Source organism: Patella vulgata, chromosome 1 (genome assembly GCF_932274485.2).
Source record: "Patella vulgata chromosome 1, xgPatVulg1.2, whole genome shotgun sequence".
Classification (NCBI taxonomy): Eukaryota; Metazoa; Mollusca; class Gastropoda; family Patellidae; genus Patella; species Patella vulgata.
Window position 1 is genome coordinate 70,258,728 of NC_065879.2, and position 26,887 is coordinate 70,285,614.

Below are 26,887 nucleotides of genomic sequence, written 5' to 3' on the forward strand. Positions count from 1 at the left end.
CTTTGTGGATGCATCGGCCTTTGTTCATACAGCATGTAGATAGTACCCTGCGAGGTTTCATCTTTTTTTAAAGTTATCCTATCGTCCTTATGTTCTTATCATGCCTTTCCGGGTATTGGTATATTGCCAGGGGATTTTAACCTCTCAGCTTTAGATTTCCGAGGATCTCCTCGTCCGTGTAGTCTTTGGGGACCGTTGTAGACTATCACCCTGTCTGTCTGGTTGTGCTTCGACATGGAGATTTCAACCTTCAGATTTTCTAACATTTTATGTTGATTGCCAGGTGTGCATCCTCGGTGTGTTGAAACGCGATCCTGGCGTTCCCATTTGCAAGAATCCGTTTGTCGGGCAGAGCTGCTGTCCCCATTTCATGCGGATCTCTTCTCCTATTTGGGACACTTTTTTTTGCCTTGAAGGATTTCCCTTTCTTTGGTGTACATAACACGATATATTTATATTACTAAACCATTCTTGATGCAAGAACCGGTTAGCAAAATTTCCTGCCATTTCTATACAAAAGTTAAATGAAGAATAAAAAGAAAAAAATAGGCAAACTAAAAATATGAGGGAGAGGGGGGGGGGGATGAAAAGGGAATAAAAGTTCGAAGTCATTTTTTTATGAACAACTAAGATTAGCCCGCCCGCTAAGTTGAGTTACTCACATGACGAGTTTGACTAAGATATGTGAAACAAGTAAAGAACAGAAAATAAGATATGACAGTACTCACAGTATATGATAATCCAATCCAATAATCCGCTAAAGACACTAGATGTTAACAGGGCGAAATAATTACACGTGTGACTTAAATATTACTGGGACTCTGACTAGTAATGGAAAAAAAACAGCACCCGTCGAACTCGAGTCTCGAGAACAATATTGACATATCTGTAAACAATACAAGTAGATTATCCTTGGACGGACTGTCTAGAATGTCATTAATCAACTTGAATTAATTACCTGATAATCCAAGTCCTTTCACACTTTGACTGAAATTGTGTATTATTTATTCGAGACAATAGGGCGACCAGACGGGTATCCTGGAGCTGTTACATCATGGAAAGCTATTTTTAGAACATGAAGTAAATCAAATTTGGAGCTTATTACCTCCCTTGATATAAATTGTTCAGATATGATTTTAAAAGGTATACGTAAACCTTTTAAAATGTGACTTGGATTTTAAAATATTTCCGAACCCTCTTGACAAATAAAATAGGATTTAATGGTTGATTTACACATCTAGTACTTAGAATAAGGCTTTTTTTCTTTCGCTGGAGCTGTCAAATCAGCAATAATGAGACTGCCCCTTTAAAACAATATCAAAAAATAAATAAATGCTGTTGAAACTAAAATGAAACCAGAATAATTTTTAATGTTGTCCAAGTGAATTTGTTTTTGCAAAATTTTCTATTTTCTATTGTGTTTCTATTTTTGTTAAATCTGTTATTTTTATAATGGATATTGATAAGGCTGTGGTCGGGTGTTCCCGTGGTTTACATTCTTGTAACTCTTGTTTTTGAAATCTGAAACAAAAGAATAAGGCACCTGTGGTGATGCGAGTCTTTGTTTTCTGATAAGCGTGCACAATGTGTTCATTTTGTTTAAGGAAGTTAATGGATGTTACAAGTCCCTTTCGATTAAAGAGTTTACTACACAGACTCCCGGGTACCTGGTGATGCTCTTGTGCAACTTTTGTTTTAAGAAAATGACACTCTGATCCCTGGTCCAACAGCAATCCAACTGCAGAAGGGTAATCAAATATGCGTGGATGGCATTGATGTGTGGACCCGGGTTAGAGAAAATTATTATAAAGACATAGTCAAATCCCAGTTGTTATTGATCTTACCAAAGCAACCAAGATATGAACTTGTTTCGGGGTTGTAATATATTGATGAAAACTAACCGTTTTTAAAGAAGTCATCCTGTGCTCTTGGTTCAGTGAAATTATATTTTCTGAAAAAGTAATAAATGAAATAGGGTTTAACGCCCTACTGTTCTGTTACGACGAAAAGTAATAAATATACAAAGTATGAATGAATGAAATGCGGTTTAACACTCAACTTTTCTGCACCTACCTGACAACAAATGAATTACAACGAGTGTTCTTTTACGCGTAGGCCAATGCACATTTCAGTTGGTATCCCCCTTCTCAAGTTAAACAATTTTCAACACTCAAAAGCAACAGATCTGAAAGCATGCTTTCAATCAACCGTTTCTTTAATTAGATATATTAAAGCATATACAAGACAGAGTATTTCGAAATTCCTGATATTACCTTCCCACAGGAACGCTATTTATTCTAGAAAGTTTACCCGGTGACGTCCATATTTACACAAATTCGTCAATTTGAATTGATGGACTTTATTTTGATTGCACTTTAAGGGAGACGATACTATATTATATTGATGGCAAACTATCATCAACCAAAGTAATCGGATTTACAAACTCACCTGGGGCAGCAACGCTCACTGCAGCTGTTAAATGCATTTGAAATTCTATAATGAGCGTCAGGGAAGTACTTAGGAAGACAGAACCTATACAAAAGGTACAGTATTCCAGCAAGGAGAACCAGACCTAAGATGATTCCCAAAACTACAGATGCTGTGGAGTCAGTGGTATCCCCAGTTGTTGTTGATGATGCTGAGGCAGAAGCACCACTGTTGGAATTTCCACCATTGTTGGTGTTAATATTTGAGGAACTCTGTTTATTTATGATGGTGCTTCCACTAGATTCACCAGTTCCACTCTTTCCTGATCCACCAGAGCTAGGAGCTGCAGTTGTGGGTATAGGTGCTAGTGTAGGTGCTGGTGTTGGACAAGGTTTACCTGCGATATTCATCCATAACACACATTTAATTAACACTGATATTTTATGGGCATGCTGAACCTCCGCGAAACCATAGGAGCGAGTGGAACGATTGTCCATTGCACTACGGGTCATGTCGCAAGCATTTCCGATACGAAATACAGGTCTATCAGTTATGCAAGCCTTGGGTTCGAAGTTGATGTCACTGTTGGGTGTGACAGGGCAAAATCGTCGTAATAAAGAGACTCAAGGTTCTAAAATAGTTGTATTATAGGGGCGGTAAACCCAATTTGTTTTATACCTTATACCTATATTGTATCCCAACTCACCAATTAAAGTAATGGTAACGGGAACGATGCTGGTCAATGAACCAGGATTGGTACCATGATCTTTAGCATAAGCCTGTACAATATAAGACTCCCCTGCTTTAATATTCCTGAAATATAAATAAATATCAATAAATGTTAAAACACCTATTTAAATTAGGTAAGAATTTTACATTGCCTATTTTATAATTTAATCTATTTTGTAAGGGGGTAATCTGTCTTTCGAAACATAAAGTTCATAGTATAGAACAAATCGAAAAACAAATCCAATTAACGGAATTATATTCTTGATTTTTATCTGAATTAAAGAAGTTTAACGTATTTATGAAAACGTGACAAGGATTACGCGAATAGTGCAGCCTTGAGAAACATTAACATTAGGTGTATCGGTAATTGCAACCGTTTATGAACAAAACAATCTAAACGAACTATGTAATTATATTGCAAATAAAAACGTCATATTTACTTACGTAGTCATGTAAACAGTGCCATCAGGTGTCACATTAAGAGGACCGGAAGTGACGGGAATGGTTGAAATTTCGGCATTACCATTCTGTGAGGAGTCAGAATCAAAGTACTCTAGCTTTATATCAAGTTGCTTAGGTAGATCACAAGCTGTAGCTGTTCTAGTGAAGGACTTTACTATAAACTCAGGAGCATGATTGTTGATATCCTGTATTAGTAGCTTGACCAGAATCCTGAATGGAAAAAGATGTAGATTAACTAAAAGCTTAAACTCATGGTGCATCAACACAAATATGAATAATATTAATTTCATACCGAAAACGGATCTAATCTCAAGGACGTTATAACGTAAGCTTAATGACAAATATACCACTTCTCAAACAACAAGATCCCTTTTTATGACTGTTTGGTGTACTTTTTGTTTAGCGGGGTTGGATGGCTGAATGGTTAACGCGTGTCATAAGGTCTGTCATTGAGTCAACTGGCGTGGTTTCGATTCCCCGGTCGTACGTGGTAAGGAGTAGGATCGCCTGTCCAACCTCGTTGGTTTTCTCCTGGTCCCCCGGTTTCCTCACACTGCTAAAGACCCCTACGCGCAAGCGAATTATTGAAATTAAATTGAACCATATGTTAGTCCCATTATGATCTACTTTGTGTCGAGTGGACGTTAAACCCCTTTTTTCTCTCTCTCACTTGGCGTACTTTTTAATGCAGGCCACAAAGTTTATCCTAGCAGTCAAAAGATTTAATCTCTACGGATTGATCAATATGCATTTTTGGATATCAGCAGTATTGAACTGAAAACGGTTTCTTACTTGTTAGATTCAGCTAAACCCTTTTCATCAGTAACAACAACTTGAAAACTGACTTCCATTTGTCTTATTTTATCAATAATTACACCTGTAGGATGTGATATTGCTCCAGTGAAAGGATCAATGTTATATCCCCCAGTTCGGTCTCTAAAGAAACTGAAAGTATGACGGTCATTGAAGTCTTCATCAGTGATTATATAGTTCGGTTGGGCGAAAACCTGGAACAATATCAAACATGGGTATAATACATATGGCAAATCTTTTAGACGCACGAAAGGTTATTCATTTTCTTTTTAAAAACTTGTATTGTTTCAATATATCTGTAACAAGCTATTATGATTGATAATGGTGAGTGAATATTTCGATGCGTGGCAACCTATGTTTCTATTAGATCAGCTGTATAGAAAATACCCACCTGTCCTTCATTCACCTTTAAACTTTGTTCTGCTGGACCGAGAACAGGTTTATCATTCTCATCACCGATTCTAATCAGTATATAATATTTAGATTGACAGTTATCATTACTGAAGATAAACGTGATGTTGATTCTTGGGAATGTCTCGAAATCCATTTCTTGAGACGTTCTCAAAGCTGTAAATACAAACACACAGATCGATACTATGGATCCTACCCTGAGAGAGATCAACTATACTCTTCAAAAAAAAAGAAGGGAATATTGAATGCAAATACCAATGCAGGTTGTGATATGATAAATAGTCATGGACACTTGACATGCTTTGAGAGGAGTATGTTCACAGATGACGAACTTATCGCCTGAACAGAACCACTGAGCTGCACATGCGACACGCAATAGCGCCATACACGTGGAAGGGGTTCATTTTCATATTTGACACTTCAAGGAAGGATTGATGAAAACTACCACGTGCTTGTTTATCTATCCATCTTAGCATTCCTATCGGTTCTTGCATAATATTTACTGTTTAGCGTATCTTTGCTTTAGTGTGTTACGTTTAATTGATCGGGAGACGTGTTCGTCGACGTCAACGAAAACCGACAAAACTGCCAGAATTGGCCGTGGCACTGGAAGAGGAGTGGGCCAGATTGCCCCAAATCGTGATTGGACGGTTGATTAGGAGCATGCCACGCCGAATTGCTGAATGTCTGAGGATTGATGGAGCAATTACTCATTATTAAGACAAAAATCAATAACGTCGATTTTCACTTTTGACGGTGTATCTCTTTGGGAGTGAAATGGGGCCGTCAGATAAGCCGCCCATATGAACTGTTTATGTTCACGTGTAGGCAACTGGCCTGTTATTAACATACAATGGTTACCTCTAATAAAAGCAGCAGTGCATTTCCGCAGTTTTGTATTGTTTCTGAATATCCCCTACTTTTTTTTTAAAGAGTATATAACATATAATATGACAACTGAACTGTGACAAAATCCTGACGTAATGCATGTATGAATTCTTTTCTGAAATATACATACTTTATTTAACACGCGATTCATTTTTGTGTATAAATTCATAATAACAAGAGGACATTATTATTTGGAGGACCTAGTTGGTTAGTCTTCCAATGTGAATCCCGTCTAATTCTTATTGGCATCACCAAAAAATACAAGTTCTCGTGACTATCATTTCATAATTCAAGTAGATTTTGAGAAAGAAGTAGACTTACATAGCATTTTAAAATTATTTTGCGAAAATTATTTAGCATTTTAAAATTGTTTTGAATGAAACTAGACCAAAGATATCAAATTTAATATGGAAAGGGTTAAAAGTACTTTATTAAATCTTTTGGGTGATACTTACTCGATGCGACTATTAAGAATCTGGTTTGGGCACTGATTGGATTGAAATGAGGGTCTGTGTTCTTCGTATCACTACTGGCGGACCATTTAACTATGAAGGTCGGAACTCGAAGCGTTTCCTTGTAAAAGAATTCTTGGTTTAGTCCTCGAACAGTGGGAGCGGTACTAGTGCCTTATAGAAAAATTTAAAAGCAGAGATATTTAGAGAAAGAGAGAAAAGAAATTGGGTTTCATTTTGGAACCAATAATATGGTGTATGTTTACACCAATTATTCGCTTGCAATACAAGAGAGCTGGAAATGAAATGTGTTTTACTTTCCTGCACTAACCCGGCCAATAAAGACGGGAATACGCCATTTCATCGTGATATGGTGTTCCCGCCTTCTTTTAACAGAATTCCCATCTTTAAGGGTGCGCAAGGGATATCGGGATTCCGTCCTACATTATTGACAAGGGAAAATCAGACTGAAAATCCCGTGGGAAATTCTCCGCAAACACCGATAAAGAGCCTTGGGTCCCCTGATTAGTGTATCAGCCCCTTACTCACCGAATGATTCACGCACGAGATCAGAGATGCAAAACTGTGGAATCAACCCCACGACATTTGAGTTAATGATAGAGACTATCACGCATTAGATCATTCTACCACCCAACTGATCTGCTTTTGTCGTCCTGTCAATGGCACAATAAACCGGTGTGCAAAATATTTCTTGTACAGCATTAAAAACAAAACATTAATGTTAACACTATATACTATGATAATATACACGAATTTACATGAAAGACGAGCTACAAAACAACTACTTTACTTACCAGACAGACGAACTGTAGCTACATGTGGACCAACAGGATCATGGAGATTATCAGTAGCATAAATGCTAAACGTATAAACGGCGGCTGAACATTCTGATCTTAACGTCTTCACTGCTCTGATATTACCACTGCCTGTAACAGAAAGAATATACTTAAAGTAGCTAAGTCTCTTAACTCAATATCATCCAAAACCATCGACATTTAAAACACGAATTATTTGTCAATTTAAATCAACACTGATGTTGTGATCTTACCGGGAAAAGATGGGCTTCTGATATCCAATATTTAAGACAAAATAAACATTTTACGATTGGTACACGAATCGTGTATCATAATGCGTTTCAACGAAATTTTTAGCAAGCGACTCGAAGAACGAGGTTAGACATATTCCACAAGTCATGTCAAATGGTAACCCCAAATTCTTATCTGGAGAGCATGCGCAATAAATACTATCGGTGTAGACTGGAATAACCAGACGCTAGAGATTGCCATTCGATTGAGACTTCTGGCGTATTTTGCCGAGCATAACTGCTTTGAGAGAGTAAAAACGGAAACGATTGAATGTAAATCAGATTATTTACATTCATATTACATTATTATATACGTTAATTTGTAGGTCCTAAATATTAGCGATTTAGCTCCTTTAAGTAATTTTCACTGACTCGTCAGTATTGATACACAATAATCCCAAGTGATCTGACCCTTCAGTATATATACTCAATAATAGACTTCACAGACTCTTCGGTATAGATACACTTAAGCACTACCGATTCTTTGAGATGTAATCCCAAGTGATCTGACCCTTCAGATACCCAATAATAGACTTCACAGACTCTTCGGTTGAGATACACTTAATCACTACCCATTCTTTAAGATGTAACCCCAGATGTAAAAGACATTTCTGTGACTGCATACCATTAATACAAATCTTACCATCAATATAGAAGTTTGTATTCCGTGGATCAACACTCATGGTGAAATTGATTGGATCACCTTCTGGGTCGATTACTGGAACTGTATAAACTATACCCCCATCATTTACTCCAAGGGCATTCTTTGTTATACTTGCTGAAAAGGTTCATTAAACTTTTATGATGTATATTTAATTGTACATAAATAAAAACAAAGGTATCACAACTTTACATGAAGGGATGATGATAGCTTTTATACCAGAGATTGCGTATTATTACGGTTGTTGGACGACCGAATGGTTAGCGCGTGCCGGTTCAATCATAAAGTCTGTCATTGAGTCAGCTTGCGTGGTTTCGATTTCCCAGTTGTACGTGATAAGGAGTTGCGTCGCCTGTGCAACCTCGTAGGTTTTCCCCGGGTCCTCCGGTTTCCTCCCACTGCTAAAGATCCCTACGCACAAGAGAATTATTGAATTAATATTGATCCATAGGGTTGGTCCCGAAATGACCTAGTTTGTGTTGAGTGGACGTTAAACTGTCTGTCTGTCTGTCTGTCTGTCTGTCTGTCTCTCTCTCTCTCTCTCTCTCTCTGTCGCTCATTCTTACCTGCAAGTGGGTTAAATACTGGAGGTTTGTTCGGGATAACCCGAACCTGGATCCTACCCTCAGCTGTAAGGAATGATGGTATGTTACCTGGTGTCGATGTGGTGACTATAACTGGTACTGGCACTGGTACTGGTATCGGATTTGGCGTAGGGGGCGTTGTTGGCATGGGTGTAGTAGCCGTATTTTCCACGGTACATCGAACTGTCATATCGAACACTGATCCTCTTCTATAAGATATAGGTATAACACCAGGAACGTAATAAAGACAGTAATTTGGCGGAGATCCTTAAAAAAATCATAAAATGAAACCAGCCTTGTTTAAAACTAAACGTTATTTTCATTTCATTTATTGTGATGTTCGTGTCGAATATGCACTGATAATTCAAATGGATGATTAAATGGTACATTACTTACTAACACATTACAATTTAATGACACATTATCATAGCGTGATAATTTAATGTTTTCATTAATGATGCAGTTCTATTTAATATTTACTTTATCATTTAATCTTTCATAACCAGGTAGAGGTTTTATTGCATATTTAATGTATTCATTATCATTTCATATGTTGCCATTTAATGCATTCATTATTATTTATCATTTAATGTTTGCAATTATTATTTAATGCTTTCATTACCTTTGAATGTTTTTATTATCATTTAATGTTATCATTTATCATTTAATGTAATAATCATTATCATTTAATGTTATTTTCATTTAATTTTATCATTATTATTTAATTTTATGTTTGTTTATGTTTATTACATTTGATATAGCGCTCATTATTACATACTTGATGTATTCAATGGCGCTTTACATGAACTATATATATATATGTTACAGTCAATTTGTGAAATCAGTCATTTCATGTAATGACTAAACGAATCAGTCATTTCGCGAAGAGCCTGTGAGCACAAGGCAATACGTGTAATGACTGAAAATTCCAGACATTACACGAAATGACTAAACATCATGGGCAGACATTACGCGAAATGACTGAAGGACTGTCAAACCACAAAAAGTCACTGTATAACATTTATTGACTTCACATCCAACGTTAAATCATACATAGCAGAATATTAATTATAACGAAATATTAATTCTTTTAAACAAAATATTAATTTACTGAAACGAAATATTAATTCGTTGAAATGAAATATTAATTTCATCACAAAAGTCTTACTGTAAAATTACTTTTTAAAAAAAATGCCGACTGGTTCATCACTCAAGTCACTTGTTTTTGCAGAACAGGCTGCTATGACAGCGGCTGGAGCATTTGATTTTCATTTTGAAGCATTTGCATCTATTCGTCCCGCATCTCTTGGAACCTGCACAATTGCACCGGACATACCCCTGTCCACCGCAGCTGGATTCTTTATGTACAGCCTGGCGAAGTGTTACCGTCTTTGTAAGGTCTACATCAGATTCAGTAAGTAACTGTTGGGGACACAAATCAAACTGATTGCGTGAAAACTTCCCTTTTAGAATTCCTGCTTTCACACAAATGGTGTACATGTTATTCTCATCGCGGTCGATAATTATTCCCAGAATATTACGTGGATCACCACGACCTCTATCCACTAGAGGGATGGGTACAGCTGCGTTGTCTCCCACCTGGCCAGTGGCTAGTTCCACTCGACTCCTCTTGACCATCGCTGAGCTTGTATCATCTGAGCAGAGCTGGCACCATTTCTTTCGCATAGGATGTTTTGCAAATCGGAGGGACTATTCCCCTGTTCAATTGGGCTGGCTGGAGGTTCAAAGTCAAAATCCAGACGGGTAGTTTGGGTCGGTTTCTGACTGGTAGTTAGTGTCGGTTCCGGACTGGTAGCTTGTGACGGTTCCGGACTGGTAGTTAGTGTCGGTTCCGGACTGGTAGCTTGTGACAGTTCCTGGCTGGTAGCTTGTGACAGTTCCTGGCTGGTAGTTTGCGTCGGATCCTGACTGATAGTGTGTGACAGTTCCAGACTGGTGGTTTGTGACGGTTCCTGACTGGTAGTTTGTGACGGGTCAAGATTGGTGGTTGAGTCTTGCAGATTGGAAAATGCGAACAATAAATCATCCTCACTTTGCATCCGTTCGACTAGGTTTCTCTAATCATTATAAAGCAATGAAAAAATATAAATTATAACAAGACAATATATCCATGTAAACAACAATACGTGGTTAATGCTGACCAACCAGAGACACCCTTCTAATTACCTTAAAGGAAACCCAACTTAATTAAAGTAATGTAATTATTGAGAGTGATCAAGGTTGATAAGGGTAATGCTAATGACAACATCCAATATGCCATAGACCACTCTTTCTGAAATTAAACACAATGATTAATGGATAACTTGTTTTGAAGTATTGACAATGATTTTATCAAGTTTTTAGATACACAACACCCTGAAAGAAGATTAAATTTAATTAATATTGTCAGTGAAAATAATTGTTGATACATGCATAAAGAATTAACATAATTTCACTTAAATACAAAGACCATTAGAACAAAGATTTTACCAATCATTAATGGTCCCCTAAAGGCCGGGTAATTAAATCAGTGAGTAGTATTTTCTCCGGGTGCTATAGTGATTCCTTCAGATTGAAATCACATCATTCATCTGTTAAAACGGCAATGGGACCATCCATTAAACTAAAAACGGGTTATTGAAAGGGCAGGATTTAAGCCTATAAGTTCATTAAATTCCAATAAAAACAACCATTCTACAGACCTACTGCCAAGAAAAGCGAAATAAAAACTCAAAACCAATATTAAATGGTTTTTTTTAAAGGTTATGTTGTAATTTTACGTGTTACACATATTGCCTGATTTGTAAAATCTACAATCAGGCATTATGTGTAAAAAAAAGGGTAGGAATTTTAGTCATTTCGAGTAATGTCTGGAATTTTCAGTCATTACACGTATTGCCTTGTGCTCACAGGCTCTTCGCGAAATGACTGATTCGTTTAGTCATTACGCGAAATAACTGATTACACAGATTGACTGTAACATATACACACTCACACACCCACACACACACATACCCACACCCACACACCCACACACACACACACCCACACACACACACACACATACACACACACACATAAATTAAATTAAATAAACACATAATAAAAATGTTATTTGCAGAATGTTGTTTGAAATAGATATGCTTTTAAAGTCTTCTTAAAACTTTCCAAAGAAGGACACTCTTTTAGATTTCGCGGTATCATTATGATTATCATCAATATCATGTAATGTTATCATCATCATGTAATGTTATTATTATCATTAAATGTTATTATCATTTAATTTTATCATTATCATTTAATTTTATCATTATCATTTTATTTTATCCTTTAATTTTATCATTATCATTTAATTTTATCATTATCATTATCATTAATTAATTTTTCATTATATAATTTAATGTTTACAAAATCATTTACCATTTAATGTTTTCGTTATCATTTGATGTTATCATTATCATTTAATGTTATCATTAGCATTTAATGTTATCATTATCATTTAATGTTATCATTATCATTTATGTTATTATTATTATCATTTAATGTTATCACTATCATTTAATGTTATCATTAACATTAATTAATATTTTCATTAACATTTAAACATACATTATGCAAGAGCTAAATCTGCCTATTGCAGGTCTTACTTTAGGCATGAAGTGTGTTCTAAATTATTAATTAGACATTAATTAACTTATCCGTACCATAATCAACACTTGATCGCATCGGATTTCTCCGATATTAAATAGATTAGAACAGTTCAGCCATATTTTGATTTAAGCTAAAAATGGAGGAGCGAGACTTAGCTTCGAACAACCAGTATGGTGGTTGAAATTTTTGCACACCTCTTGTCAAACCTCCAAAGGCTAATATCTTCGCTCCCAATAGAGTTATTTGAATGGAATTTTCAAATTATTCATTTTACATTATTTATGTTCGAACTATTATAGCAAGAATGGCTAGCCCTTTATCTAAATCTTATATAATGTATCTTTAATGTTTTCATAATCTTCTATCATTTTATATTTTCATTATCATTTATCATTGAATGTTTTCATATTCATTGAATGTTTTCATAAACATTGAATGTTTTCATGATAATTTAATGTTTTCATAATTATTTATCATTTAATGTTTTCGATTTTATTTAATGGTTTTCACAACCATTTAATGCTTTCATAAACATTTAATATTTTCATAAATATTAAAGACATATTACATGCTACATTATGAGTAAATGATACAGTATGAAGCAAGCAATGACACATCATCTTGGTGGTAACATGTGACCTACCTTTAATAATACCAGTAAGGTTATAGATGGAGAAACATTGTCTACAGTAGGTGGGGTAGTTGATGCTGACCAATTCGACAACATAATGTGCCATAGGATCTCCATTACATGTACAAGTTATACACGTCAACTGTTTCATCTGATTCTCACTCTCGTGTAGATTATCCACAGAGAACGCATCCTGTATCTTAGGTTGAACACACTGAAATAGGTAGCAAGAATGGTTCAGAATAAAGACATGAACTCTTCAAGGTTCTTGCTATAATAGTTCAAAAATAGATAAAGAAAAATGAATATTTATTGAAATTTATTCAGATCGTTTATTATCGTAGCAATGGTACTTCACTTCTGATACTAAATCTTCATAATACATATAATGCTAAATGTTTAAATCTTGCGGGTGTTCAAATCCTTTTAACTCTTGGCCACCCGATGCTTTAGGGGGTTGATTATGGGCTTGCCATGTAAATAAATGTCTAAAAAATAATTCATATAACATTTGATGCCAAAGAAAGACCTGCAATAGGCAGCTTTAGCTCTTACAAAATGCATCTTTAATTAAGATTAAAAGTGATCATATGAATTAGATTAAAGGAGCTAAGTCTCCTTGATTTAGGTCCGTATAAAAATACTCAGTTGGGTTAATCTGAATGGAAAAAATGATTGGTTATATATCCCAGCCCCGGCTTTACATGTGGACTTTAAATTGGAACGATAACAGATTGTCATCCGGAAAAATCAATCGTATGAAATCGAGATAAACACCTTATCATTTTTTTTATTAAAGACTTCACAGCAGGCCAATTTTTAACTATAACCGACTTTCGTTTTAATATGTGACAGGTTAAACTAACAACAAATTTAAAGACGTATAGACAGACGGGTTTCTCTACTAACTTCAAAATGTCTCGATTGAGTTGTGTGGAGCTTACCAGATCAATAATCGAATTAACATACCAAGTCCGCACTGGCATAGCCTGGTCCGTAATATACATTACCAACATAACGCATAGTAATCGGATATCTGAACTTAAAGAGTGTTTGTTCATAGTCTTAAAAATAAAAGGCGGAGTACGTATGAAATTTAAGCGCCAAAATATGGAGGAATTTTGTATTTACCTTGTCTGAAAATCCTAGCTCAAAATACTGAGTCGTTTGGACGTGAACGTAAAAACTGCTTATCCGGACACGTAACCCGTTTAAGATTCCGGGTCAATTTTTTCGTTGGGTGACCTGATAATCGATCCCCGTTCCTTAAGGTAAATTTCACCTACATATTATTTTTATAAAATAAAAGTCTAGTTTTATCCAGACACCGCATAATGCAGCTTGGGACACCGGTTCCATCTCCAGATGAAGACTGGCAGGTCCTTAGGTAGGGGATTTTAAGAGATTTTTACACAAAATTAAGTAGTTTTATTCTCCCAAAACTTATCGGGATTAGCTCTTTAATGAATCAATAATGGTAATCCCTTCCTAAAAAAGTAACAGAAAGTTTTCGTTTCCCTAAAAGTCAGTGGTTGACTCTCATAGAGAAATCTAAAGATAAAAAATAAAATAAATAGCTTTTGTTATATCCTTAGGTATCAATTTATAATGACTATAAAATGGCAGACCATCATGGTAGAGTCTATTTTTTTACATTTTAATTATAAATTAATTACTTACACATTGAGGATTAACGCCAGACAAATTCAACCAGAACAACATTAACCAGAGAAATGAAATCTTCATGTTTAAAAAATAAAAGTACTCCGTTTCATTTACGTTAATTTACATCTTCGTTAATAACCTTCATACATCTCGCCATTTTGAAATGTTGATACTTGACGTCAGAATATAGCTTGAAGGGAAGTAAAACTTATGCTTTGTTGTGCAGTTTAAAAGAAAACTGCATAGATCTGAATTGTTATGGCTTGCCTTAGTAACACCAATAGGCCTCTTTATACAATGGTAATTTAATTTATACAATATTAATACGGGGGCATTTATACAATAATGCTTTAGTAACACCAATAGACCGCTTTATACAGAGGTAATTTAATTTACGTAATAATAATACGGGGACATTTATGCAATACTGTGTCTGAATAAACTTCCAAATGTTGTTGCTTGCTTTATAGTTAAGCTAAAGGGAGAGGGGGGGGGGTCGCGACAATTACACAGTGATATTTAAGAGTAGTTCATCAATATTATCCCGTTAGCTTGTTTTGGTAGGCCTATATTATATATTGAACTATGTACTTTAAAGGAAATGAAATGAAACTGAAATGAAATGAGGTTTAATTAACGTCCCCCTGTTCTGCTCTGATTTTGTAAATGAAGACGAACATACGCCATAAGTGTCATATGAAGGAAATTTTGCCCGGACAGCGGAGCTACGGCTTACTCTTATATCAATCTTTTATGTGCACGCCAATGTGTACACAGAACCCCTGTCTTTCGTTCCATACGAACGACTATACGCTGTCCCTTGCCAGGCCCCCTGTTCTGCATCACTGACAAGTGGGAACCCTTGTCAGTTATTCCCGATGAACTCTTACGGCCAACTCGGGGATAGAACATTGGAACACCGCTATGTGGCATGAAAAGACGTCTCCAAAACAAAACATCCCCCCCAAAAAGTCAATGCGGAAGTAATTACAAATGGCTCGCGTATAGATATTACAATAAAGATTTAAAGGAGCTAAATCTCTATTCTTTGGCACTTAGAAATGGACTCAAATGGGTCGCAACGCATATAATAATGTAATATGAATGTATATAAACTGATTTTCATTCAAACGTTTCTGTTTTTACTGTAATTTTTGATCTGTTATGTTCGGCGAAATATGAGAAGAGATCAAATTGAATGGCGGTCTGGTTATTTCAGTCTACACCGGTAGTTTTTCATGTAGGGTATGTTTAGCCTCATTCATCGAGTCGCGTCATTACAAATGGCGCTCGAATAAATTCTGGCACGCGATTTCAGATTTCCATCTTGTCCAAACCTTAAAGTGGCATCGTTTAAATTTCCATTTGCTCTATTTGAATTTTGTCACCTATAAGAAGCACCAAGACGGAATAATTTGTAGTCATTAATACATCTTAATCATAATATTTCTAAAAGTCTACGTATCTTAAATGCATCCCCATCAAACAGTATCGTGTCCTTAGCTCCAGATGACTTACTGTAATAATCATGACGTTTTGGTTGTGAAACTGATATAAGATACTTGAGTTTACAAACCCTATATTTTGGGACTTGTTAAAGACTTTATGCTGCAAATTCTTACCCCATGCAAATATTGAACATGATTTGTTTTATAAATACTAACAAAAATATGTCTACATAACTAGTTTATTTGGCACAATGAATAATACAAACATAATTACATGCTATAAATACATGACACGAATGAGCATCAATGAACTTTATTTAAAAGTTATTTAAATAAGACCCTGTAACAATTGCGAGCGTGATAAAAGTATTAAAGAATTATAAAATTTATAAATTTGGAATAGTAAAAATATGCAATAAAATAATTAATTTTGTGCATAACGACAGTAAAGATTTAAACAAAATAAGGTGATAAGATTAAATGATACACTTCGATAATTTGAGGTAGAAAGAGAAGATAATGATCATATAAAAATAAAACACAATATACTTATTGTATATAATGTACATTACGTAATGAAACAGATAATGTCATAAATGCCTACAAGTGACATACAAATATTAAAACATTTGATATAATCGAAACATTAAAGGGGAACTTCAGCTCTTCCGAACTTTTTAAATTATGTTATTTTAAAAAAAATGATCTTGTATTAAGATAGGTTTAGCAATTCACAATCCAAAGTACAGTCATTGGTTATGTCGGTATGTGCAGAAATAAACAAACCGACAGTGCGTACTAATTACGTTTTTCTTCTCCGGTTGAATCTGACTACACAAAACTGAATATTTTAATACTAGATATCGAATAAAATATGAAACTGTGTAACACTGAAGTTTTATTTTACTCTTCACTCTTCAACATGTTAGATGATCAACAAAAAGTGAGCTATACGTTTTATTTAACTGGAAATTTAGAAAAACCTTTAATCGATATGATTATCAATTTTTAGCATGTTCATAAGGAAAACGATGGTGCAGAATTAATAACAACTTAATTATTTAATCATTAAATATATATAACGATACTTAAAATGGCTTATACAAACCATTTTTGAATTAAATGCAGGAGTAAAAATATCTGAAAGGGAGTAGAAGTATTAAAACTATATATAAAAAAAGTAAATGCTGTTGAAACTAAAAAAAAGGAAACCAGGAATATTTTTTTAATGTCATCAAAGTGAATTTGTTTTTGCTAAATTTTCTATTGTGTTTCTATTTTTGTTAAATCTATTATTTTTATAATGGATATTGATAAGGCTGTGGCCGGCTGTTCCTGAGGTTCACATTCTTGTTACTTTTGTTGTTAAAATCTGAAAAAAAAGAATAAGACAGAGGTGGTGATACGGGTCCCTGTCTGCTGATAAACGTGAACAAGGTGCTCATTTTGTTTATGGAAGATTTAATCGAAGATTTAGTCCCTATACAGACGCCGAGGTACTAGATGATGCTCTTATGCAAAGTTGAAACGGTGTTAGGTAGCACATTTGACACTGACGTGACCAAGGACAATAAGAGTAAAAAGTGACACTCTGATCTCGGGTCCAACAGTAATCCAACAGCAAAAGGATAATCAAATATATGCGGATGCCATTGATGTGTTGACTCGGGAAAGCAACTAAGAAATGAACTTGTTTCCAGGTTACAATATATTGATGGAAACTAACCGTTTTTAAAGAAGTCATCATGTCCTCTTGGTTCAGTGAAATTATATTTTCTGAAAAAATAATATATGAAATTAATGTGGTTTAACGACCTACTGTTCTGCTACGACGAAAAGTAATAAAGATACAATATATCAAGGAATGGCTAATAAAGATGCTGATACGCCATACATCGTGCTATGAGTAATGTCAATATGGAATCCTCGTTCACAATTTAGACAATTTTCAACACTAATAAGCAACATGTGCGAAAGCATGCTTTCAACCGACCGTTTCTTTAATTGGATACACTAATGCATATACAAGGCAGAGTATGTTTACCCTTTCGAAATGCCTGATATTATCTTCCTACGGGAACTCTATTTTCTCTAGAAAGTTCACTGAGTGAAGTCCACCTTGCACAAATTTGAATTGATGGACTTTTATTCTGATTGCTCTTTAAGGAAGACGGCACTATATTAAATATTGATAGCAAACATTGATAGCAAACTATAATCAACCAAAGTAATCGTAATCGCCTTTACTAACTAACCTGGGACAGCAACGCTCACTGCAGCTGTTAAATGCATTTGAAATTCTATAATGAGCGTCAGGGAAGTATTTAGGAAGACAGAATCTATACAAAAGGTAAAGTAGTCCAGCTAGGAGAACCAAAGCTAAGATAATTCCCAAAACTACTGCTGCTGTGGAGTCAGTGGCATCTCCAGTTGTTGTTGATGATGCCGAGGCAGAAGCACCACTGTTGGAACTTCCACCACTGTTGGTGTTAATATTTGAGGAACTCTGTTGATTTATGTTGATGCTTCCACTAGATCCACCAGTTCCGGCCGTTCCTGATCCACCAGAGCTAGGAGCTGCAGTTGTGGGTATAGGTGCGAGTGTGGGTGCTGGTGTAGGACAAGGTTTGCCTGCAATATTCATCCATAACTCACATTTAATTAAATGATATTTTATGGGCATGTTGAACCCCCAAGAATCCATACGGGCGAATGGAACGATTGTCCATTGCACTAGGGGTCATGGTTCAAGCATTTCCAATGGGAAGTACAGATCTATCAGTTATGAACTCGATGTAACCGTTTTAAAGAGACATAAGGGTCTAAAATATTTGTATCATACGGACGGTAAACCCAATTTGTTTTATACCTTACCCCTATATTGTATCTCAACTCACCAATTAAAGTAATGGTAACAGGAACGATGCTGGTCAATGAACCAGGATTGGTACCATGATCTTTAGCATAGGCCTGTACAATATAAGACTCTCCTGCTTTAATATTCCTGAAATATAAATAAATATCAATAAATGTTAAAATACCTATTTAAATTAGGTAAAAATTGAAAATTGCCTATTTTATAATTGTATCGGTAATTGCAACCCTTTATGAACAAAAACATATAAACGAACTCTTTGATTACACTGTAAATAAAAACGCCATCTTTACTTACGTTGTCATGTAAACAGTCCCATCAGGTGTCACAGTAAGAGGACCGGAAGTGACGGGAATGATTGAAATATCGGCATTACCATTCTGTGAGGAGTCAGAATCAAAGAACTCTAGCTTTATATCAAGTTGCTGAGGTAGATCACATGCTGTAGCTGTTCTAGTGAAGGACTTTACCATAAACTCAGGAGCATGATTGTTGATATCCTGTATTAGTAACTTGACAAGAATCCTGAACGGAAAAAGATGTATGATTAACTATAAACATGATCTCATTATGCATCAACGCGAATAATATTTTAATTAAAATTGCATACCGCAAACTTAAGTAATCACAACGACGTTATAACTAAGCTGCTTAATGACAAATATACTTATACTTTTCAAACAACAAGATACCTTTTTATTGAAATAACACAAACACAGCTTTATGGATAACAGTCACTAGCAACGTTTCAACAAGTATCCTCTTACCGTTATCAAGTACAAGGTAAATGATAATATGACTGCTTGGAGTACTTTTTAATGCAGGATTCAAAGTTTATCCTTGCAGTCGAAAGATTTAATCTCTAAGGATTGATCAATATGCATTTTTGGAGATCATCAGTATTGAACTGAAAACGGTTACTTACTTGTTAGATTCAGCTGAATTCTTTTCATCAGTAACAACAACTTGAAAACTGACTTCCATTTCTCTTATTTTATCAATAATTACACCTGTAGGATGTGATATAGCTCCAGTGAAAGGATCAATGTTATACCCCCCAGTTCGGTCTCTAAAGAAACTGAAAGTATGACGGTCATTGAAGTCTCCATCAGTGATTATATAGTTCGGTTGGGCGAAAACCTTGAAAAATATCAAACATGAGTATAATTTTAAACATTTTTATTAACATTCATAGCCTGTAATAACTTTGACAAATCTTTTAGACGCACGAAAGACTAAAATCATCTTTTAATTCCTTTTTACAATTTTTATTTTGTTTATTTTATTTCATTCGCCAATAATTGCTAAATAATTGTTATTGATTTTCTTTTTAAACAAAATTGTTTGAATATATCTGTAACAAGCTATTATGATTGCAGGGATGACAAAGCTAAAGGTCCGTGAATATTCCGATGCGTGGCAACGCATGTTTCTATTAGATCAGCTGTATTGAAAATACCCACCTGTCCTTCATCAACCTTTAAACTTTGTTCTGCTGGACCGAGAACAGGTTTATCATTCTCATCACCGATTCTAATCAGTATATAATATTTAGATTGACAGTTGTCATTACTGAAGGTAAACGTGATGTTGATTCTTGGAAATGTCTCGAAATCCATTTCTTGGGAAGTTCTCAATGCTATAAATACAAACAAATATAACATTAAACAAAACTTTATATGCCTTAAAGTTAAGCATGACATGTCTCCGCGTGTCAGTCGTCCATAATTAAGTAATACTTTTTATAATATTAGACAGGTTCAAATGGCCTTTTTTGGTGCATAGGCTGAGTGCCGGATTTAGATGAAGAGATACCCCAGGCTATTCTACTGTGAGGTCCTCCCCAATCCACTACCTTCACGACTAGAGCAAGGTGAAAGTGTGTTTTAAGAACAACTGAGCAAAACCGGAGATGATGATTGTAGTACCAAGGGTCTTTCGTCAGACCTGAAGAGCGGACAACAAACTAAAACCGGTCGCCACACCCGGCGTATGACTTATGCATCTTTTCTTACTACATATCTTAGAAGTCTTGTGATCGTCTTGTAGCTTTGGGTTTTGGACCTTCAATTATCTAATTGGTCAAATATGACGTAATTAATTATAGTGATTGGTTACTCAAGCCAAATGATGCAATTAGTATGACGTAATGGATGTATGAGTACGGTTCTGAATTGTACATGCTTTATTTAACACCCTATTCATTTTTGTGTATGAATTCATTTCATAACTTAATACATTTTGAGAAATAGCATTTTGAAATTGTTTTGAGAACGAAGTAGACCTACATACATTTTAAAATTGCTTTGATAATATAATACGAAAATATCACAAATAACATTACAAAAGCAGATGTAAAATGTAATATGAAAATGGTTAAAAGCACTTCTAGGTGTTACTTACTCGTTGCAACTTCCCGGAATCTGGTTCTGGCACTGGTTGGGTTGTAACTAAGGACCGTTTTCTTCGTATCACTACTGGCGGACCATTTAACTATGAAGGTGGGAACTCGAAGTGTTTCCTTGTAAAAGAATTCTTGGTTTAGACCTCGAGCCGTAGGAGCGGTACTGGTGCCTAATAGAAAAAAATAAACGCAGAAACATGTAGAGAAAGAAAGAAATTGGGTTTCATTTCGGAACCAATATACGGTATATCATTATGTCAGTTATTGGCTTGCAGTGGCAGAAAACTGGAAATGAAACGTGTTTAACGTTTTACTTTCCTATTGCAATCCGGCTAATAAAGATGACCATACTCCATTTCATCGTGCTATGGTGTTCCCACCTTCTTTTAATAGAATTCCAACTTTAAAGGGTATACACGGGACATCGGATTTTCGTCCCATCAGAACGACTACAGGCCAGACCCCCTGCCCTATACTACTAACAAGAGAAAACAACGCCGGAAAATCTCGTGGAAAATTCTCAGCGAACCCTGGTATGGAACCTTGGACCTCCTGGTTATTGTGCTAGCGCTTTACTCAGTGACTGACTCGCCGTGACTCGAGATAGGAAACTGTAGAAAGTGGTGGGACCCACGAAATCAGAGGCGTAAAAGTGTGGGATCAACCCCACGCCATTTGACTTAAAGATACATTATGGGAGATTCGATAACGAGTTGGCAGTTCTCACTATAATAATTAAAAACTAGATAACGTAAAGGCAATTTGCTAAAAATTTCATTCAAATTGATCCAGTATGAACCGAGAACTAAGCGAATGAAATTACTGCCTAGCCTCGGTCATCTTTACTAAAGTCAGTACGATAAACAGCATAGTCTCGATTATCCATTTAATCGTTTAATTGAGAAGGAAAGTTATGCAGTAAATCGGCTCACAATCCACTTAAGATCACAGGCTAGCGATGCCATCTAGAGTTGATTATGGTCTGGGTAAGTTAATCAATGTCTTATTAATAATTAAGATAACATTTCAGGCCTAAAGAAAGACCTGCAATAGACTGATTTAGCTCTTGCATAATGTATGTTTAATGGCAAATCTTATGATTTAAAACCCATGCATTAGACCATTCGGTCACCAAACTCATCTGGTTTTTTCGACCTTTCAGTAGCAGAATAAACCGGTATCCAGAGCGCACATTGGAAATGTACGCAAAATAATTCTTGACACCTGCTGTTAAAAGCAAGATATATCATCTTGTATAGTATTTATAAACAGAACATTAATGTTAACCCTATATAATATAATATACACAAATTTACATAAAGACCAGCTATAAAACAACTACTTTACTTACCAGACAGACGAACAGTAGCTACATGTGGACCAACAGGATCGTGGAGATTATCAGTAGCATTGATACTAAACGTATAAACGGCGGCTGAACATTCAGATCTTAAGGTCTTCACTGCTCTGATATTACCACTGCCTGTCACAGAGAGAATATACTATGGACAAAGTAATTTTCACTAACTCTTCAGTGTAGATATTCAGATATACTCTTCGCTATAGATACACATAACCTCAAAAGACCCCGAAGACATCTATCAAATAGTTTGATCTCGTAGAATACATTCAATATTACATGTTTGCATTAGTAGATTTACACATGATTATGGGTTGTATAACAAATAACGTAAAAGACAATTCTGTGACTGCATACCATTAATACAAATCTTACCATCAATATAGAAGTTTGTAGTCCGTGGATCAACACTCATGGTGAAATAGATTGGATCACCTTCTGGGTCAGTTACAGGAACTGTATAAACTATACCCCCATCATTTACTCCAATGGCATTCTTTGTTATACTTACTGAAAAGGTTCATTTAACTTTTATGATGTATATTAAATTGTACAGAAATAAAACGAAAGTACCACAAACCTTACCTGAAGTGATAAAAGGTGTTAAACAGAAATTACGTATTATAAATGGACCTTCTAGAAGTAAACCCACCCAACTCCAATGCTCTATACTCCGATGTTTTTATAACATACATTCAAAACAATAAGGAAATACTATGGGGCAAATGTCGAATTAAGGATCCATGGTTAGTTCTTACCTGCAAGTGGATTAAATACTGGAGGTCTGTTCGGAATAACCCGAACCTGGATCCTACCCTCAGCTGTAAGGAATGGTGGTATGGTACCTGGTGTCGGTGTGGTGACTATGACTGGTGCTGTTGTAACCGAAGTTGTAGTGAGTTGGGTAGCTGAGCTTGGGTTCGTACAGAGTACTGAAGAACTCACAGCTGCCGCCATTATGGAGCTCGTAGCTGACGGCACCGGAGGTGACATCGTGGAAGCTATAACTGTAGTATCTGCAGCTGTTGTAGTTGTAGTGTCTGTTGCTGCTGTCGTTGTAGTGTCCGCCGCTGCTGTCGTTGTAGTGTCCGCCGCTGCTGTCGTTGTAGGGCCCGACGCTGCTGTCGCTGTAGTGTCTGCCGTTATTGTCGCTGTTGTGCCCACCGCTGCAGTTGCCGTAGTGCCCGCCACTGCTGTCACCGTAGTGCCTGCCACTACTGTCGCTGTTGTGCCTGCCACTACTGTCGTTGTTGTGCCCGCAGCTGCTGTCGCTGTAGTGCCCGCAGCTGCTGTCACTGTAGTGCCTGCAGCTGCTGTCGTTGTAGTGTCTGCAACCGTCGGATCTATGGTCGTAACTGGTGTTGGTGTTAGCATTTCAGACACCATTGTTGTCGCACCCAACGATGCCGTAGTTAATACTGTACATTCAGGAAGAGATGGTACCGGTACTGGGACTGGGACTGGTATCGGATTTGGCGTAGGGGGCGTTGTTGGCATGGGTGTTGTAGCTGTATTTTCCACGGTACATCGAACTGTCATATCGAACACTGATCCTCTTCTATAAGATATAGGTATAACACCAGGAACGTAATAAAGACAGTAATTTGGCGGGGACCCTTGAAAAGAATCAAATCTTAAAATGAAACTAGCCTGGTTCAAAACTAAACGTTATATTCATTTCATTTTTTCTGATGTTCGTGTCGATTATGAAGCTGATAATTAAAATGGACGATTAAATTGTACATTATTTACTAACACATTACAATTTAATGACACATTATCATGGCTTGATACATTTAATGTTTTCATTATTAGATAATGATGAATGTTCATTTTATGCTTTCATTATCATTTAATGTTTTCATTATCATTTAATGTTTACATTATCATTTAATGTTTTCATTACCACGTAGCGGTTTCATTGTCATTTAATGTTTCAATTATCATTTCATGTTTTCATTGCCATTTAATGTATTCATTATAATTTATCAATTAATGTTTTCATTAACTTTGAATGTTTTCATTATCATTTAATGTTTTCATTATCATTTAATGTTAATATTATCATTTAATGTTAACATTTATCATTTAATGTAATCAGTTATCATTTACTGTTATCATTATCATTTACTGTTATCATTATCATTTAAAGCAGCATTATGGGAGATTAGATAAAGAGTTGACAGTTCTCGATTTAATAGTTAAAAAATAGATAACGTAAAAGGAATATGCTGAAAATTTCAGTCAGTCAAATTGCTCCATTCTGAACCGAGATATTAGTTTTTGAATTTTAGGCTAGCCTCAATCATCATTACTAAAGTCGGTACGATAAAAAAAACAGTCTCGATTATCCATTTTTACATTTAATTATTTTTCGAAATATGTATTCCAATCCGCTAAATATCGATGACTAGCGATGGTATCGAGAGTTATTTATGGTCTGAATAAGTTAATAAATGTCTATTAATAATTAAGATAACATTTCAGGCCCAACGAAAGACCCGCAGTAGGCAGATTCAGCTCTTGCATAACGCATGTTTAATGTTATTATTATCATTTAATGTTACCATTATCATTTAATGTTACCATTATCATTTAATGTTATTATTATCATCTAATGTTACCAGTATCATTTAATGTTATCATTATATATCATTTCATGTTATCAATATTTTTAAATTTTTTCATAATCATTTAATGTTTTCATTGTCATTTATCATTTAATGTTTACATTGTCATTTATCATTTGATGTTTTCATAATCATTTATCTTTAAATGTTTTCATAATCATTTATCATTTAATGTTTTTCATAACCATTTAATGTTTTCATAAACATTTAATGTTTCCATAAACATTTAATGTTTCCATAAACATTTAATGTTTTCAGTATCATTTAAAGACATATTACATGCTACAATATGATACAGTATGATACAATATGAAGCAATGAAACATAGGTTAAATGATAAGATGTGACCTACCTATAATAACATTAGTAAGGTTATAGATGGAGAAACATCGTCTACAGTAGGTGGGGAAGTTGATGCTGACCAATTCGACAACATAATGTGCTATAGGATCTCCATTGCATGTACAAGTTATACACGTCAACTGTTTGATCTGATTCTCACCCTCATGTAGATTATCCACAGAAAACCCATCCTGTATCTTAGGTTGAACATACTGAAATATATAGCAAATTAGGAAACGTCAGATATAAATTTTGATTAAATAAAAATATTACATTGAAGTCAAAATAAAGTCCTACATTATGTAGGTATAACTACAGTCAGCAGTTGTGTCGCTATTTACGCTATGGGAACACCCAAGGGCGTCATATATAGTTTAAAAGGCCTCTAATTAGTTCTTGTGATATTTTTTAAATCTCCAAGAATTGTTACTAGATGTTTTATACTTACACATTGTAGATTCACACCGGTGAAACACACCACAAAAACTGACAAAAACAATCGCGACATTTTAGAACTTCGACAAAAACGAATTTAAAACATGATAAGCAATTAATCAGTTTATGTTTTCAATTTCTTGCAATCTTCTTATGAAATATTGACACGCCATTTATATTTCTTATTTATAAATATATGACTTTAGATTTTCTTTCAGTTGACGTAAACACATATACTGCTGACGTACAACACATGACTTCTATTATCAGCCATGTTTGTGTGTCCACACAAAAGAATACAATGAAATGTTGGCCAATGTCTAGTGAGTATTGTTACGTTACAATAAAGAAGTTACACAGTAACGACGTTGTTGTATCTATGGCGGATGGAATGTAACGGGAATAAATGAACGGGTACAATAATATAGGTACTGTTATATCAAATATAAGTATACACATATTTATCATAATAATATAGATGTTCTTTTTATATACCACTATGTGGGACAGTAGGGGTACTAGCCATAAACTGGTATACAACCATACTGGCTTTATAACGCTTCAAGAGAGACGGAGACATACAAACTGATAATTATTTTAAAAAAATATTAATGATCTAATATCTATGGCAGCCAGGTTTATCATCTTACAAACAATGAAAATCTCTAAGAATATCCATTTCAGAGCAAAACATTTTTCAACTATTTCAGACCCTCTTCAACTGAAGTATTTATCTTATACTACTTTCAAACAAAATTAAAACTAAATGATCTTATTATTCTTATTATTACGGCAAATCCCAGAGGACCCATCTTTCAGCTACAGTCATCGATTTGATGATTCTTAACATTTTCTCTTCTGGTGCCCTATATATTCAGATATATGTCAGCGATATCACTTCGGTGGACGCGGAC

At 35.2% G+C, this 26,887-nt stretch overlaps 1 protein-coding gene across 5 annotated transcripts; it reads right to left on the reverse strand.

Annotated features, from left to right (window-relative positions):
- Positions 1-1,353: 1,353 nt before the first annotated feature.
- On the reverse strand, positions 1,354-26,176 carry LOC126827434 (mucin-5AC). 5 transcript variants are annotated; one of them, XM_056101242.1, is made up of 13 exons: positions 25,987-26,172; positions 25,549-25,750; positions 8,515-8,799; positions 7,931-8,065; positions 6,998-7,129; positions 6,186-6,356; positions 4,823-4,998; positions 4,411-4,625; positions 3,601-3,828; positions 3,134-3,240; positions 2,449-2,824; positions 1,902-1,951; positions 1,354-1,521 (listed from the first exon to the last, which is right to left on the reverse strand). In XM_056101242.1, exons 1-13 carry the CDS (start codon positions 26,044-26,046, stop codon positions 1,448-1,450), a joined length of 2,211 nt encoding a protein of 736 aa, XP_055957217.1. In that variant the 5' UTR covers positions 26,047-26,172; the 3' UTR covers positions 1,354-1,447. The 5 variants fall into 5 exon arrangements, with proteins under 5 accessions (XP_055957217.1, XP_050412810.1, XP_055957221.1 ...); XM_050556853.2 differs by lacking the exon at positions 8,515-8,799 and adding an exon at positions 23,325-24,182; XM_056101246.1 differs by lacking the exons at positions 25,549-25,750; positions 25,987-26,172 and adding exons at positions 12,827-13,028; positions 14,495-14,652 and having other exon boundaries at positions 8,602-8,799.
- Positions 26,177-26,887: the final 711 nt, after the last annotated feature.

Bases quoted from the DNA above. Each gene is read 5' to 3' on its own strand.
- LOC126827434 (XM_050556853.2), bottom strand. From the start codon at position 26,046: ATGTCGCGATTGTTTTTGTCAGTTTTTGTGGTGTGTTTCACCGGTGTG. The intron at 2,825-3,133 runs GTGAGTTGGGAT...TGAATATCGCAG, and splicing joins CGTTACCATTACTTTAATTG to GTAAACCTTGTCCAACACCA. The intron at 1,952-2,448 runs GTGAGTTTGTAA...TTACTTTTTCAG, and splicing joins AGTGAGCGTTGCTGCCCCAG to AAAATATAATTTCACTGAAC.